General features: G+C 40.9%; 1 protein-coding gene across 1 annotated transcript; it reads right to left on the minus strand.

Moving 5' to 3' along the window:
* Positions 1-11,403: 11,403 nt before the first annotated feature.
* LOC139833232 (uncharacterized) lies at positions 11,404-15,131 on the minus strand. Its single transcript, XM_071823443.1, has 3 exons — positions 14,282-15,131; positions 11,474-13,905; positions 11,404-11,427 (listed from the first exon to the last, which is right to left on the minus strand). The coding sequence occupies exons 1-3, from the start codon at positions 15,129-15,131 to the stop codon at positions 11,404-11,406; spliced, it is 3,306 nt and encodes a 1,101-aa protein (XP_071679544.1).
* Positions 15,132-17,177: the final 2,046 nt, after the last annotated feature.

Here is a 17,177-nt window from a genome sequence, read left to right on the forward strand (position 1 = left end):
TAACCGAAACATTGATACATGTGTGATATGTAAACAACAAAGAGTCCCTAGTAAGCCTCTTAACTAGCTTGTTGATTAATGGATGATTAGTTTCATAATCATGAACATTGGATGTTATTAATAACAAGGTTATATCATTATATGAATGATGTAATGGACACACCCAATTAAGCGTAGCATAAGATCACTTCATTAAGTTATTTGCTATAAGCTTTCGATACATAGTTACCTAGTCCTTATGACCATGAGATCATGTAAATCACTTATACCGGAAAGGTACTTTGATTACATCAAACGCCACTGCGTAAATGGGTGTTTATAAAGGTGGGATTAAGTATCCGGAAAGTATGAGTTGAGGCATATGGATCAACAGTGGGATTTGTCCATCCCGACGACGGATAGATATACTCTGGGCCCTCTCGGTGGAATGTCGTCTAATGTCTTGCAAGCATATGAATAAGTTCATAAGAGACCACATACCATGGTACGAGTAAAGAGTACTTGTCAGGAGACGAGGTTGAACAAGGTATAGAGTGATACCGATGATCAAACCTCAGACAAGTAAAATATCGCGTGACAAAAGGAATTGGTATCGTATGTGAATGGTTCATTCGATCACTAAAGTCATCGTTGAATATGTGGGAGCCATTATGGATCTCCAGATCCCACTATTGGTTATTGGTCGGAGAGAGTTCTCACCCATGTCCACATAGTTCACGAACCGTAGGGTGACACACTTAAGATTTGATGTTGTAATAGTAGAACTTGAATATGGAATGGAGTTCCAAGTATTGTTCGAAGTCTCGGATGGGATCCCGGACATCACGAGGAGTTCCGGAATGGTCCGGAGAATAAGATTCATATATAGGAAGTCATTTTATAAGATTTAAAATGATCCGGTGAATTTATGGAAGGTTCTAGAAGGTTCTAGAAAATTCCGGAAGAATTCACTTTGGAAGGCGGAGTCCCGGTGGGACTCCACCACCCATGGCCGGCCAACCCTAGAGGGGGGGTCCAAGGTGGACTCCACCAAGGGGGCCGGCCACCCCCCCTCATGGAACGGTGGGAATCCCACTTGAGGTGGGAGTCCCACCTTGGGTAGGTTTCCCTACACATGGAAGGTTTTGGGTTGGGGTCTTATTCGAAGACTTGTAGTCCAACACTTGGGGGTTCCACCTATATAATGAGGAGCAAGGGGAGGGGGCCGGCCACACCAAAGCCATTGTGGCCACCTCCCTCTCTCCCAAACCCTAGCCGCCCCCTCTCCTCCACCTCTCCCGCAACGCTTAGCGAAGCTCCGCCGGAGTTCTCCATCGCCACCGCCACCACGCCGTCGTGCTGCCGGATTCAAGGAGGAGCTACTACTTCCGCTGCTCGCTGGAATGGGGAGAAGGACGTCGTCTTCATCAACACCGAACGTGTGACCGAGTACGGAGGTGCTGCCCGATCGTGGCACCGTGATCAAGATCTTCTACGCGCTTTTGCAAGCGGCAAGTGATCATCTACCGCAGCAATAAGAGCCTACTCTTATAGGCTTTGGAAATCTTCAAGGGTGAGTCTCGATCATCCCCTCGTTGCTCCCGTCTTCTAGATTGCATCTTGGCTTGGATTGCGTTCTCGCGGTAGGAATTTTTTTGTTTTCTATGCAACGAATCCCTACAGTGGTATCAGAGCCGTGTCTATGCATAGATGGTTGCACGAGTAGAACACAATGGTTTTGTGGGCGTTGATGCTTTTTTTGTCTTTAGTTTGAGTACTTTGCATCTTTGTGGCATAGTGGGATGAAGCGGCTCGGACTAACTTTACATGACCGCATTCATGAGACTTGTTCCTCGTTCGACATGCAACTTGTATTGCATAAGAGGCTTTGCGGGTGTCTGTCTCTCCTACTATAGTGAAGATTCAATTTACTCTTATATTGACAACACTAGTATCAGCGTTGTGGTTCATGTTCGTAGGTAGATTAGATCTCTCTCGAAAACCCTAAACCACGTAAAATATGCAAACCAAATTAGAGACGTCTAACTTGTTTTTGTAGGGTTTGGTGATGTGATATGGCCATAATGTGATGATGAATATGTATGAGATGATCATTATTGTATTGTGGCAACCGGCAGGAGCCTTATGGTTGTCTTTAAATTTCATGTTGAGTAGTATTTCAAAGTAGTTGTAATAGTTGCTACATGAGGTGAACAACCATGAAGACGGCGCCATGGACCTTGACGCTACGCCGACGATGATGGAGATCATGCCCGTTGATGATGGAGATCATGTCCGTGCTTTGGAGATGAAGATCAAAGGCGCAAAGACAAAAGGGCCATATCATATCACATATGAACTGCATGTGATGTTAATCCTTTTATGCATCTTATTTTGCTTAGATCGCGACGGTAGCATTATAAGATGATCCCTCTCACTAAAATATCAAGATAATAAAGTGTTCATCCTTAGTAGCACCGTTGCCAAGACTTGTCGTTTTGAAGCATCTCGTGATGATCGGGTGTGATAGAATCAACAAGTGCATACAATGGGTGCAAGCCAGTTTTGCACATGCGGATACTAAGGTGGCCTTGACGAGCCTAGCATGTACAGACATGATCTCGGAACACGTGATACCGAAAGGTAGAGCATGAATCATATGATTGATATGATGAACACTTTGAATGTTCGCCATTGAAGTTACATCTTGTCTCGTGATGAACGGACTTAGGTGTGATGGATTTGGTTCGTGTGATCACTAAGACAATTCGAGGTATATTGTTTTGAGTGGGAGTTCACCTAGATTTTTAATTATGTTGAATTAAAATTTGAACTCAATTTGTCATAAACTTAGTCTAAACTATTGCAAATATATGTTGTAGATATGGCGTCCCCAATCAATTTTAACCAGTTCCTAGAGAAAGAAAAGCTTAAGAGCAACGGTAGCAACTTCACCGATTGGTTCCATCATGTGAGGATCTTCCTCCCTGGCGGAAATCTGCAATATGTGCTTATGCACCACTAGGTGACCCTCCTGCAGAAACTGAAACCGATGAAGTAAAGAATGTTTACGCGACTCGGAAATCTCGGTACTCTCAAGTTCAGTGTGCCATCCTGTGCAGTCTGGAAGCCGATCTTCAAAAACGTTTTGAGCACCACGATCCTCATGAGTTGGTCAATGAGCTAAAAGCTATATTTGAAACTCATGCGGCCGTGGAATGCTATGAAGCATCGAAACACTTCTTCAGCTGCATGATGGAAGAAGGCAGCTCCGTTAGTGAGCACATGCTCGTTATGACCGGGCATGCGAAGAAACTCAGTGACTTAGGAATAGTGATTCCTAACACCGGGATTAATCGTGTCCTTCAATCACTGCCACCTAGTTACAAGAACTTTGTGATGAACTACAATATGCAGAACATGAACAAAGAGTTACCTGAACTCTTTGGCATGCTAAAAGCTGCTGAGATTGAGATCAAGAAAGAGCACCAAGTGTTGATGGTCAACAAGACCACCAGTTTCAAGAAACAGGGCAAGTCTAAGAGAAAATTCAAGAAGGGCGGCAAGAAAGCTGCCACGCCTCCTATGAAACCTAAGAACGGCCCTAAGCCTGATGCTGAGTGCTATTACTGCAAGGAGAAGGGACACTGGAAGCGTAATTGCTCCAAGTATCTGGTTGATCTAAAGAGCGGCCTTGTCAAGAAGAAGAAAGAAGGTATATCTGATATACATGTTATAGATGTTTATCTCACTGGTTCTCGTACTAGTACCTGGGTATTTGATACTGGTTGCTCATATTTGTAACTCAAAACAGGAACTAAAGAATAAACGAAGACTACTGAAGGCTGAAGTGATGATGCGCATTGGAAACGGATCCAAAGTCGATGTGATCGTTGTCGGCACACTTCCTCTACATCTACCTTCGGGATTAGTTTTAAGCCTAAATAATTGTTATTTTGTACCCGCGTTGAGCATGAACATTATATCTGGATCTTGTTTAATGCAAGACGGTTATTCATTCAAGTCTGAGAATAATGGTTGTTCTATTTTTATGAATAATATCTTTTATGGTCGAGCACCTGAAAAGAATGGCTTATTTCTGTTAGATCTCGATAGTAGTGATACACATATACATAACACTGATGCTAAGCGAATTAAATTGAATGATAATTCTACTTATATGTGGCACTGTCGTCTTGGTCATATTGGAGTGAAACGCATGAAGAAACACCATACCGATGGATTACTTGAATCACTTGACTTTGAGTCACTTGATAGATGCGAAGCATGTCTGATGGGAAAAATGACTAAGACTCCATTCTCTGGTATGATGGAGCGAGCTACTGACTTATTGGAAATCATACATACCGATGTATATGGACCAATGAGTGTAGCATCGCGCGGTGGTTATTTATGTCTACGCACACTCCTTTTCCTGTAGACAGTGTTGGGCCTCCAAGAGCAGAGGTTTGTAGAACAGCAGCAAGTTTTCCCTTAAGTGGATCACCCAAGGTTTATCGAACTCAGGGAGGAAGAGGTCAAAGATATCCCTCTCAAGCAACCCTGCGATCACAATGCAAGAAGTCTCTTGTGTCCCCAACACACCCAATACACTTGTTAGATGTATAGGTGCACTAGTTCGGCAAAGAGATAGTGACATGCAAATGATATGGATGAATATGAGTGGCAATAGCAATCTGAATAAAATATGGCAGCGAGTAAACATGCAACGGAACAGTAAACAAACGGAGATTCGATGTAGAAACAAGGCCTAGGGATCCTACTTTCACTAGTGGACACTCTCAACATTGATCACATAATAAAACCACTCTACACTCTCTTGTTGGATGATGAACACCACTAATTGCGTAGGGCTACAAGAGCACCTCAATGCCAGAGTTAACAAGCTCCACAACATTCGATTTTCATATTTAGTTAACCTTAGAGTGCATGATAGATCAACACAATTATACCAAGTACTAACATAGCATGCACACTGTGACCATCACACTATGAAAGGAGGAATAGATCACATCAATACCATCATAGTAATAGTTAACTTCATAATCTACAAGAGATCACAATCATAGCATATACCAAGTACTTCATGATGCACACACTATCAACATTACATCATGGAGGAGGAATAAACTACTTTAATAACATCACTAGAGTAGCACATAGATGATATTCAACTAGATCACAAAGAAAGAGATGAACCACATAGCTACAGCAGAGCCGTCAGCCTCGGGGGTGAATTACTCCCTCCTCATCATGGAGACAGCGATGGCGGTGAAGATGGCGGTGGAGATGGCGGTGGAGATGGCGGTGGAGACGGCTTCCGGGGGCAATTCCCCGTCCTGGCAGGGTGCCGGAACAGAGACTTCTGTCCCCCGAATTAGAGTTTCGCGATGGCGGCGGCGTCCCTGGAGTCTTTCTGGAGTTTCATCAATCGGTGTCGATGTTTTAGGTCAGGGAGGCCTAAATAGGCGAAGATGCGGAGTCGGAGGGGCTGAGGGGCAGCCACACAGTAGGGGGGCGCGCCCCCTGGGCCGCGCCGCCCACACGTGTGGTGGCCCTGGGCCTCCCCTCTGGTGTCTCTCCGGTGTTCTGGAAGGTTCCGGGAAAAATAAGATGTTGGGCATTGATTTCGTCCGATTCCGAGAATATTTCCTTTGTAGGATTTCTGAAACCAAAAACAGCAGAAAACAGCAACTGGCACTTCGGCATCTTGTCAATAGGTTAGTTCCGGAAAATGCATAAAAACGATATAAAGTGTGAACAAAACATGTAGGTATTGTCATAAAACAAGCATGGAACATCAGAAATTATAGATACGTTGGAGACGTATCAGCATCCCCAAGCTTAGTTCCTACTCGTCCCGAGTAGGTAAACGATAACAAAGATAATTTCTGAAGTGACATGCTACCAACATAATCCTGATCATACTATTGTAAAGCATATGAGATGAATGCATCTATTCTAAGCAATGGTAAAGACAATGAGTAAACAATTGAATCATATAGCAAAGACTTTTTATGAATAGTACTTTCAAGACAAGCATCAATAAGTCTTGCATAAGAGTTAACTCATAAAGCAATAGATTCATAGTAAAGGCATTGAAGCAACACAAAGGAAGATTAAGTTTCAGCGGTTGCTTTCAACTTGTAACATGTATATCTCATGGATAGTTGTCAACATAAAGTAATATAATAAGTGCAATATGCAAGTATGTAGGAATCAATGCACAGTTAACACAAGTGTTTGCTTCTAAGGCAGAAGGAAATAGGCAAACTGACTCAACATGGAAGTAGAAGAAAGGCCCTTCGCAGAGGGAAGCATGGATTGCTATATTTGTGCTAGAGCTTTTATTTTGAAAACATAAAGAGAGCATAAAAGTAAAATTTTGAGAGGTGTTTGTTGTTGTCAACGAATGGTAGTGGGCACTCTAACCCCCTTGCCAGACAGACCTTCAAAGAGCGGCTCCCATGAATTTTTTTATTTTGGGTGGCACTCCTTCCAACCTTGCTTTCACAAACCATGGCTAACCGAATCCTCGGGTGCCTGCCAACAATCTCATACCATGAAGGAGTGCCTTTTTATTTTAGTTTTATTTAGATGACACTCCTCCCCACCTTTGCTTTCTCAAGCCATGGCTAACCGAATCCTCGGGTGCCGTCCAACAATCACATACCATGGAGGAGTGTCTATTTTTTTTGTAAAATCATGAAAGTTAATTAATTGGGGGCTGGGAACCCCATTGCCAGCTCTTTTTGCAAAATTATTGGATAAGCGGATGAAGCCACTAGTCCATTGATGAAAGTTGCCCAACAAGATTGAAAGATAAACACCACATACTTCCTCATGAGCTATAAAACATTGACACAAATAAGAGATGATAAATTTTGAAGTGTTTAAAGATAGCACTCAAGCAATTTACTTTGGAATGGCAGAGAAATACCATGTAGTAGGTAGGTATGGTGGACACAAATGGCATAGTTTTTGGCTCAAGGATTTTGGATGCATGAGAAGTAATCCCTCTCAATACAAGGCTTAGGCTAGCAAGGTTGTTTGAAGCAAACACAAGTATGAACTAGTATAGCAAAACTCACATAAGAACATATTGCAAGCATTATAAGACTCTACATTGTCTTCCTTGTTGTTCAAACACCTTTACTAGAAAATATCTAGACCTTAGAGAGACCAATCATGCAAACCAAATTTTAACCAGCTCTATGTAGTTCTTCATTAATAGGTGGAAAGTATATGATGCAAGAGCTTAAACATGAGCACAACAATTGCCAAGTATCAAGTTATTCAAGACATCATACCAATTACCACATGTAGCATTTTCTGTTTCCAACCATATAATAATTAACGAAGTAGTTTCAACCTTCGCCATGAACATTAAGAGCTAAGAACACATGTGTTCCTATGAACCAGTGGAGCGTGTCTCTCTCCCACACAAGCATGAATTTATTCAGAGAATGAAAATAACAAAACGAAAATAAAAGCACACAGACGCTCCAAGTAAAGTACATAAGATGTGACCGAATAAAAATATAGTTTCAAGAGAAGAAACCTGATAAATTGTTGATGAAGAAGGGGATGCCTTGGGCATCCCCAAGCTTAGATGCTTGAGTCTTCTTGAAATATGCAGGGATGAACCACGGGGGCATCCCCAAGCTTAGACTTTTCACTCTTCTTAATCATATATCATCCTCCTCTCTTGCCCCTTGAAAACTTCCTCCACACCAAACTCGAAACAAACTCATTAGAGGGTTAGTGCATAATCAAAAATTCACATGTTCAGAGGTGACACACTCATTCTTAACACTTCTGGACATTGCTCAAAGCTACTGGAAGTCAATGGAACAAAGAAATCCATCCAATATAGCAAAAGAAGCAATGCGAAATAAAAGGCACAATCTGTCAAAACAGAACAGTCCGTAAAGACGAATTTTTTAGAGGCACCAGAATTGCTCAGATGAAAATGCTCAAATTTAATGATAGTTGCGTACATATCTGAGGATCACACACAAAAATTGGCAGATTTTTCTGAGTTACCTACAGAGAACCCTGCCCAAATTCGTGACAGACAGAAATCTGTTTCTGCGCAGTAATCCAAATCTAGTATCAACTCTACTATCAAAGACTTTACTTGGCACAACAATGCAATAAAATAAAGATAAGGAGAGGTTGCTGCAGTAGTATCAACTTCCAAAACTCAAATATAAAACAAAGTTACTGTAGTAAAACAAAAACATGGGTTATCTCCCAAGAAGTGCTTTCTTTATAGCCATTAAGATGGGCTCAGTAATTTTAATGATGCACTCCCAAGAAATAAGAGTTGAAGCAAAAGAGAGCATCAAGAAGCAAATTCAAAACACATTTAAGTCTAACCCACTTCCTATGCAAAGGAATCTTATACACAAATGAATTCATGAAGAACAAAGTGACAAGCATAGGAAGATAAAACACGAGTAACTTCAAGATTCTCAACATAAAGAGGGGAAACTTAATATTATTAAGATGCATATAACCATGTTTCCCTCTCTCATAACTAGCAGGGTGGCCCGCGCAAATTGCGCGGCTAGCAATGAGAGATGATTTGAATCTTTTTGGTGTTTGATATTATAGAACATTATATTTTGTTGTCTCATGTTTGTAATTTGTATTAAATATATTAATATTTGTATTGCTTTTTTAGTTTTAGATATTTGTCGCATTTGTTAATTTATACTAAGGTCATGTTTGGATTATCGGTTATACGATATGAAATATTTTTTTTTGCTTTGATTATTCTGGATGTTTGTTATGGGAAACATGACCTCGTTCGTGAAATCCTACCTGTCCGGCATGCAGCCAATTTACCGGCGTTATAAACTATCTGAGAGATGAAAATGTGCGAACCAAATGATAATGCGAAAAATTAATAATTGTTTTTTTCCTTTTTAAATATTTAAAATGGTATAGCAAGCGCCGTCTCGTAATTTGTAATATGTTTCAAACACTAAATTGGTTTGACGTTTGTATGTCCTTTTAAAAAAAAATTCTTTACCCCTATTTTTAGCTCTATTTTTTTATAAAAAAATGTTCATAATTACCTATTTATTCGTTGTGTACATTATCTTGGTCCATCACTGCCGTTTAGGTTTTTGATGCCAAAATGCCACTACCGTGAGTTGTCAAAGCTATCATGTTAGTCAAAGTTGTCAGTTTATTTGGAATGCCCAAATTGCCCTCATCTAGACCAAGCAAAAAAGACCAGCTCCTTCTCACGGCCGACCGGACCAGACCAGACCAAATTTATCCAGTCTACTTCTCACGGCTGACCATGGCAGCGCTCCTGGACGCTCAATCCCAGCGCCGGATGTGGCTCTCTCCCCTCTAAATCCCTCACTCAGCTCCACTTATGTGCCCGACCTCCGCAGCTCAGCGCCGCCGGCAGATCTCTCCGACTTGGCGCACGATCTCGTCGCGCTAAGCCCGACGCGGGGCTCGGCAAGGTGACCTGCAGGCGACGCGAGGACCTGCAGCCTGCCGTGCTCGTCCGGCCCGCGACTCTCCCCGCCCCTCCCAGCTCTGCCCGACGCTCCTTTGCTACATCCTCTACGATATTGCTTCTTCTCAACCTTCTCTTAGGTTACAAAGTACTGTTATTTGTAGACTGCACCCAGAAAATTCAGATTTTGCTGTTTGTGTGTTTCAGCGTGAATTGATGGACGATTTCATTGTACAAATAGATGTCAAATGGTGCTCAATGTTATTGAATTGATGTTGTCCAAATGCCTTTGGAATACACGATCTGGTGCTGAAATTATTGGTGACCATTTCTGAAGAGGGAAGGACATGTAAGTCTTTTTTTGTGGATGTTCGTCTCAGCTAGTGCATGATGGTATTTTGGCATCAAAAACCTAAACGCAGTGGTATTTTGTCAACTGTGGTTTTTCGGTGGTATTTTGGCAAGTTTGGTTTTGACTAATGGTATTGTGGCTATTCTCTCAAAGATTTGTGGAAGACAATTTCAAGCCCAGGGCATTTGCTTCAGCGGCAGTTCGGTGCAGGTTCCTGAGGCCCCAAGGTCCAAGGCCGATTGGCACCACCGTAGCAGAAGTCCAGGAAATGTAAGTTTTTGTCACTTGTGTTATAAATTTGTGTTTTCCCCAACTTATAATACATGATTAATTTGATTTTTTTTGAGTATGAACTTTTGTGTTTGTATTTGTTCTGAAAGTTGTACCATTGGGCGGTAGAACTTGATTAATGTATTCCCATCATCCCCTTCCGATGGAATTCTTTGTTTTGACAGTTTATATAATGTAGATTAGGATTTTGTGACTATCCGTGATAGATACTATTTTGAGAATTTTAACAGGACAGGGGGAGTAGTTACGCAGTTTTACTTCTACTTCATACGCTGCCAGACCAAGTACATGTGGAAATACTATTCCAGTAGTGGAAAATAAATCTGAAAAAGATAGTTGGCTTGGTAAATGGTTAACCAACCAAGATTCAGACATGAACTGCAGTCTTTTAAATTCATTTGTTCTAGAGCGATACATTCTTTCTTTAGTGAGATGTCACTGTAGGTAGCTTTTTTTATCAAAGTATACTAATATGTTCATCACAGACATTTGGTGTTCTTTTTAAACGTTTGTGTCTGCTGCGTCAAATTATTCCACATGAACATAGATAATATTTTTTTAATAGTTCCTAAATACATAAAAATTTATATCAAATTAAGACAGTCTTCATGGGATGGAAGGAGATTAACCCTTGTCTAGAAACCTGAAAGTTACTTTCATCTAGTTTTTTTTTGATGTATAACATTATATTAAAATTAAGCTAACAGGCCCGCCTCATTAAAAACCTTCCAGCTCCCTTCGGTACCCTGGAAGGAAAAGAGTGCGTCTGAAAACCTGCTGCTTTGGTCTGGATTACAATCAGTCGTAAGACTGTTTTCTAAGAAATCTGGGGGATCATCCCAAAACCTACTCTCTACCTGTGTACCGGCATAGCGTGTCCTTCTTACATTTATAAGTATCTTCTATTCGTTTGTTTATTACAATATCTCCTTATAAACAATATTCTTTGCTCTGTCTTCACTTGGACATTCATTGTCATCGATGAGGAGCTTTAATCCTTCTTTGCTTGTGACTCTTGATAATGCCACATATAATTGTCCATGGCAGAATACTTGCTTATTCAAATATATTCCAACCTTGTTCAAGGATTGACCTTGGCTCTTATTTATGGTCATTGCGAAGCATACAGATAATGGATATTGCCTTCGTTTCACCACGAATGGCCATTTTGATTCGCTAGGTGACATGATGATCCGAGGTATGTATACCTTTTCGCCAACATGTGTTCCAGTAATAATTTGTGCCTCGATGAACTTGTTTCCAAGTTGTGTTATTGTCATTCTTGTACCATTGCATAAACCTGCAGCTTGGTTGATATTGCGTAAGAGCATCACTGGCAAACCTACCTTCAGTTTTAGCTGATGGTCTGGGATTCCTGGGAACTTCAAGTTGTTTAGGAACTCAGTAGGACACATGTTCTCCACTCTACTGTTGCTAGTTGTTGTCTTGCATACAGTATCTAGGCTTCGGTATATCACCTCTTCACCTTGTATCTGTGTCATAATGTGCTCGTTTATCTCTCTGACTGTTTCATTCCGTGCACATAGTATTGCTCTTTCTTCTAGGAAATCTCGTTCACGGTATCTTTGCAGCAAGTTTGGGTATATGTTTTGGACTATTTCTTCTTTCGCATTTTTTCCTCTCTGTAGCATTAGGTCCTTTGGTATTTTAATCCAATCCTCTCCTTCATCTGTTGCTGTTTTTCCGTCACCAATCTGTAGTATCCACTCTGCAAATTCAGCAACTTTTTGTTTTTGTAATGGATCATCTGACAAACACTTTAGCCGCATGTTCAATGTGAGCTCAAATATTTCAAAGTGCTTCCATAGGTATGATCTTTTGATTGAAGCATTAACGATCTGCTCTCTCTTCCCTTTTGTTATAACTGGTAGGATTTGTCTGAAGTCTCCTCCTAGTACCACCGTCATCCCACCGAATGGCTTTTCATCGCTTTTTTCGTTTGTGAACCTAAGAATATCTCTAAGGCTCTTATCCAGTGCCTCGAAGCAATGTTTGTTTGCCATTGGAGCTTCATCCCACAGTATAAGTGAGGTTTTCTTTAGCAGATCAGCCAAATGTGAGCCTTGTTTTATTTCACACGTTGATTCTTCGGTTATATTCAGTGGAATGCGGAACCTTGAGTGTGCTGTTCTTCCACCTTGGAGAAGTAAGGCTGCAATTCCGCATGATGCTACCGCAAGAACTATCTTTCCTTCTGATCTTAGCTTTGTTGTGATTGCTTTCCATAGATATGTTTTTCCTGTGCCACCGTAGCCTTCCACAAATATTTGTTTTCCTAGCCTTTTGTCAACTGATTCCATTATTGCGTCATATGCTTTTTTCTGGTCTTGGTTTAGATTGTTTAGTATGGCTTGGTGCTCATCCTTGAGTTTGTCCATGTCGTAGTTGAGCTCTTCATTTATTAGTCTGTTCCCAAGTTCCTCCAGCTCCGCGTCATTGGGTAGGTCTATGTCTGGATAGTCCTTTAGTGACTTTCCTACTTGTCTCATCAGTTTCTCTATCTCAATGAGAGCATATGCCTTTTTCTGTGTGGTTGTAAGCTGCAGCGTTTGGAAGTTGAGGATAGTTCTTCTTTTGTACTGCATATCTTCGCATAGCGCCTCCCATGTTGAATCCCACAACATCTTTGGGCTTGTTACTTCACAATGGGTCAATATGGTGGTGAATAGCTGACGTAGCTGTGTTCCAGATGCCCAACTTGATGCTTCATTGATACATTCAATCCATTCGTTATCATCATCAAGAAATCCGAGCGCCTTGCATGCTAATTTGTATGTTGGATGAATGACTCCATCAACGGTCCTAATGTTCTCAAATGATGTGCATCCTTTCATTGTGTTCAGAAGCATCCTTAGATAGTATCTGTCACCACTTGCTGGATGCGCGTAGTAGATTCTTCCAATTGCGTAATCTTTCGTCTTCCGCTTCTCCCAGCTTTTTGTTTTACTTTTCCATACAAATTTTGAAGGGAATTCAGCGTATGTCAATTCTTTTCCTAGCTCATGTATTTTGTTTGCCTCCATCCACTGCGTGAACTTTGTAATTTTTGATCCTTCCCTTGTTACTATTTTCTCAAGATCAGTTGAGTCAGGAAAAATGACTTGCTGCTCGTTTTCTAGATGGAATGGAAGCCTCTCGACAGGTGGTTCACGATGGTGTAGATCAAACTGGAATAACCTCCAACATGCTTCTGTTGTTGATATGTACCTCATCTCTAGGTATTTCTTGATCTCATCAGTATCGTTTGCTGCATCTCTTTCCTTCAGCATGGCTGTCACTTGGTCATCATCTTTATGGATGTACTTAAATAGGTATTTTATTGACCTGGACCTGTTGCACCACTCGACATTAATGTGAGCCTGAAACTTAACCAACAGATCCCTATTGTATGGCACAACAAATCCGTTATCGAGCATGACCCCTCCCTTTTTTATCTGCCTTCCGTCATCCCTCCTTTTATATACGGGAAAGCCATCCTCGTCAATTGTTGTATTCTCATTGTACCTTTTTGGGAAGTGCTTGGTGCATTTACGGTCAATCATACATGGTGACTTTTGATTGGCCTCTCCGCACGGGCCATGCATCATGTATTTTTCGACAGCAGCAAATGCCTCTGGGTCCTCATCCTTGTTAGGAATCTCTGCACTTATTATTTGGTCAATTTGAGATGGTTCAGGATACTTGTCTTTGTCCTTAAGAAATATTAGTATGTGGGCATGAGGGAGTCCTCTCTTCTGGAACTCTATTGTGTATATAACTGCAATGGATTAATAATTGATTAGATTAGTATAATTGTTATGTATGATTCATTGTTTATTGTCTGATGAAAAGTAACTAATTTGGATGCATGAAAGTAAATATTTATAGTAAATGGCTCTTACTTGCAAGTGTTTCTCCGAAGTGTTTCTTTTCTTTTATGTCTCTCATTAGTTCCTTTAGTTTTATCATAAAAACCCGGTCTACAATATCTGGACGATCTGCTGGCTTTTGGCGACCTCCTGCTTCATCTAGCATGTATTGGATCTCAGGCCAGTTTGCATTGCATGTGAATGTTATAAACAGATCTGGGTATCCAACCCAACGACATATTGCAAATGCATCTTGTAAGTTTTGTGCCTTGTTTCTTCTACCACCTGTAAAAGATGAAGGAACAATTATCCTCTTTCCAACTTGCTCTGTTCTGGTGTCCCCTCGCTCAAGCGCATCCTGCAGACCACTGTAAAGTTCTGTTCTTAGCTTTCCTTGATTGTATCGGATCCAGTTTAGTCTATTCTGCTCCACGCATGTCCAAACATCAACCCAAAATTGAAGCGACAGATGTCCAGACATTAGCAACAACATTCCCTGGTTAGGACGATGTTGTAGATAGAATGCATAATATTCCAACAAAGTTACATACTTTCTGCTTTTTTCAGCTCCAGTTGTTTTCTTGTAGGGTATTTCAAGTCTGAAACCATCTTCTCCATACGGGAACAGCAGGGGGTATTGCATGGACATGAGTTTTGGGTGGATTTCTGAGATCCTTTGCGGTACCATATTTTTGTACTCAACAACGATGTCACGTCCTTCGCTTTCTCCAGTTGGATCTCTTACGACCAGTGCTGCAACTTCAGATGCGGATGGAAGGTTGTGAGTACCATTTCGTTTGTCTAGTATTCGAAGTGTATATTCATGGTAATCCCCTTCTTTGAATCTATCCCTTGCCATTCTGAATGTTTTTGCTAGGATGTTGGTGTGATCTAGCATTTTTTGTAATTCGCTGACAATGTTGGGGTCCACTGTTGGTTTGTCATTATTGCATCCTGATGCACTTATCCTATGGCTGACCTCATTTTCGGTATCATAGATGTACAACTGTGCAAACCGAGGTTTGTTGTCCCCTTCTGGTAAAAGTGTTCCAATGTGGTGGTAGTTCTCTCCAAGCAAACGGAAAACATATGGTCCCTTCCGAGTGTTTATTTCTCTGTCCACGGTTCCTCCCATCGATGTGAATGAGAACATTGAGTTATATGCCCTGATATTTTGTCTGAAGTTTAGTGAATCTTGTCCTTCACTTGTTAATAGGCCTTGGAGGTAAGGTGGAGGCACTTCTTGTCGCGGCAGACTGATTTTTCCTTGCTTGCAACATATTCCAAAGGAGGGTTCCTTAGTTCCTTTGTTTGAATTTAATCTTTCTTCACACCATAGCAATGCGTCACAGTGTTTGCATTTGTATGTTGGCCTTCCGAAGTTCCATTCCTTGCTAATAGCACGTGCGGGTGCCGTACATACGTCTGTATTTCTTCTTCTCTCTGCAACCCTAGTTTGCTTTTTGTTCCTTGGTTGTTGGGGTTGCTCATTCTTCCTTTTCCTGCTACGGTTTGCTGGCGGTGATGCACATTGGGCAATCATCTCTGCAAACACAATGTTGTTAGTGATCTATGAAGTTTGTATAATAAAATTGATTGCAGCATGATGTTTATAGCCTCATGTATATTATTTAATTTGGAGATTACTATAGTAGATGCACCGAGTTATTTGACGGTAAGAATATTAAATATTAAAACATGCATTATGTTGTTAGTAGTCACGAAGAGACTAATACTCGTATGCCATGGAATACATCTGGTTATAAATAATAGTTAGCTGGAAGGGTATTAATAATTTATAGTTGCTTAAGTTGTCTTGATATTTCTGTAGATATTACATTGCAGTATTTTACTACTGTTGGAGTTGCAGGAAAACAAAGTATGCTTCATTGACCAATGTCAGTATAGTTCCGAGTCGGAGGTCATCTCAATATATAATATATTATACATATAAAATGTCTACAGAATTGTGATCAAAATACTCAAACACACATGAAGTGTAAGGGGATATTACCCAAGCTCGGCGGTGTTGCCATGCCTTTATTTTGTAGGACGTCTGCTCGTATTATTGATCGTCTTGCGGGTATATCTGTCATGCCTGCGTATAGAAAAAAATATGCATGGATCAGACCTAAGAATTTGAACATGGAAGATTTCTGGTTTGTTTGTTTATATTTTTTGGTATAAAGATAATAGATGGTTGTGGCCATACCTTTTGTTTGTTTTCTGAAACGATATGATCCAGCAATTTGACTAATTTATGTTGATGAAGCGATCAGACCTAAGAATTAGAAGATGGAAGACATCTGGGATTATTATTTCTGACTTTGTTGTATATAAAGATAATAGATGGTTGTGGCCATACCTTATTACCTTTTGTCTGTTTTCTGAGACGATATGACCCAGCAATTTGACTAATTTATGCTGATGAATCGATTACAACTGTGTAATCTTTCCAATAGATTGCAAGAGACAAAACATGTTAGCTGTTAAGAAATTATTACAGGTGTCTTATATTGAGAAATATGCGGATTAGAAAGAGCAAAGATACCGTGAGAACGCCTGGTTGATGTATGATGATGCCGGTGTCTACAGATTCTGGCGGCTGCGGATTAGAAAGAGCAAAGATACCGTGAGAACGCCTGGTTGATGTATGATGATGCCGGTGTCTACAGATTCTGGCGGCTGCTTAAATCCGGAATTGGCTGGTAATTGCGTGAATCAGCTACTTGATGCTGTCCAGGACTGGCATGTGGTTGACGAGGGAGGAAATGGTGTAGCTTTCCTTCGTTCCCCGACAACGGCGCCAGAAAATAGCTTGATGTCTACGCACACTCCTTTTCCTGTAGACAGTGTTGGGCCTCCAAGAGCAGAGGTTTGTAGAACAGCAGCAAGTTTTCCCTTAAGTGGATCACCCAAGGTTTATCGAACTCAGGGAGGAAGAGGTCAAAGATATCCCTCTCAAGCAACCCTGCGATCACAATGCAAGAAGTCTCTTGTGTCCCCAACACACCCAATACACTTGTTAGATGTATAGGTGCACTAGTTCGGCGAAGAGATAGTGACATGCAAATGATATGGATGAATATGAGTGGCAATAGCAATCTGAATAAAATATGGCAGCGAGTAAACATGCAACGGAACAGTAAACAAACGGAGATTCAATGTTTGGAAACAAGGC

Source organism: Lolium perenne, chromosome 1 (assembly GCF_019359855.2).
Source record: "Lolium perenne isolate Kyuss_39 chromosome 1, Kyuss_2.0, whole genome shotgun sequence".
Taxonomy (NCBI): Eukaryota; Viridiplantae; Streptophyta; class Magnoliopsida; order Poales; family Poaceae; genus Lolium; species Lolium perenne.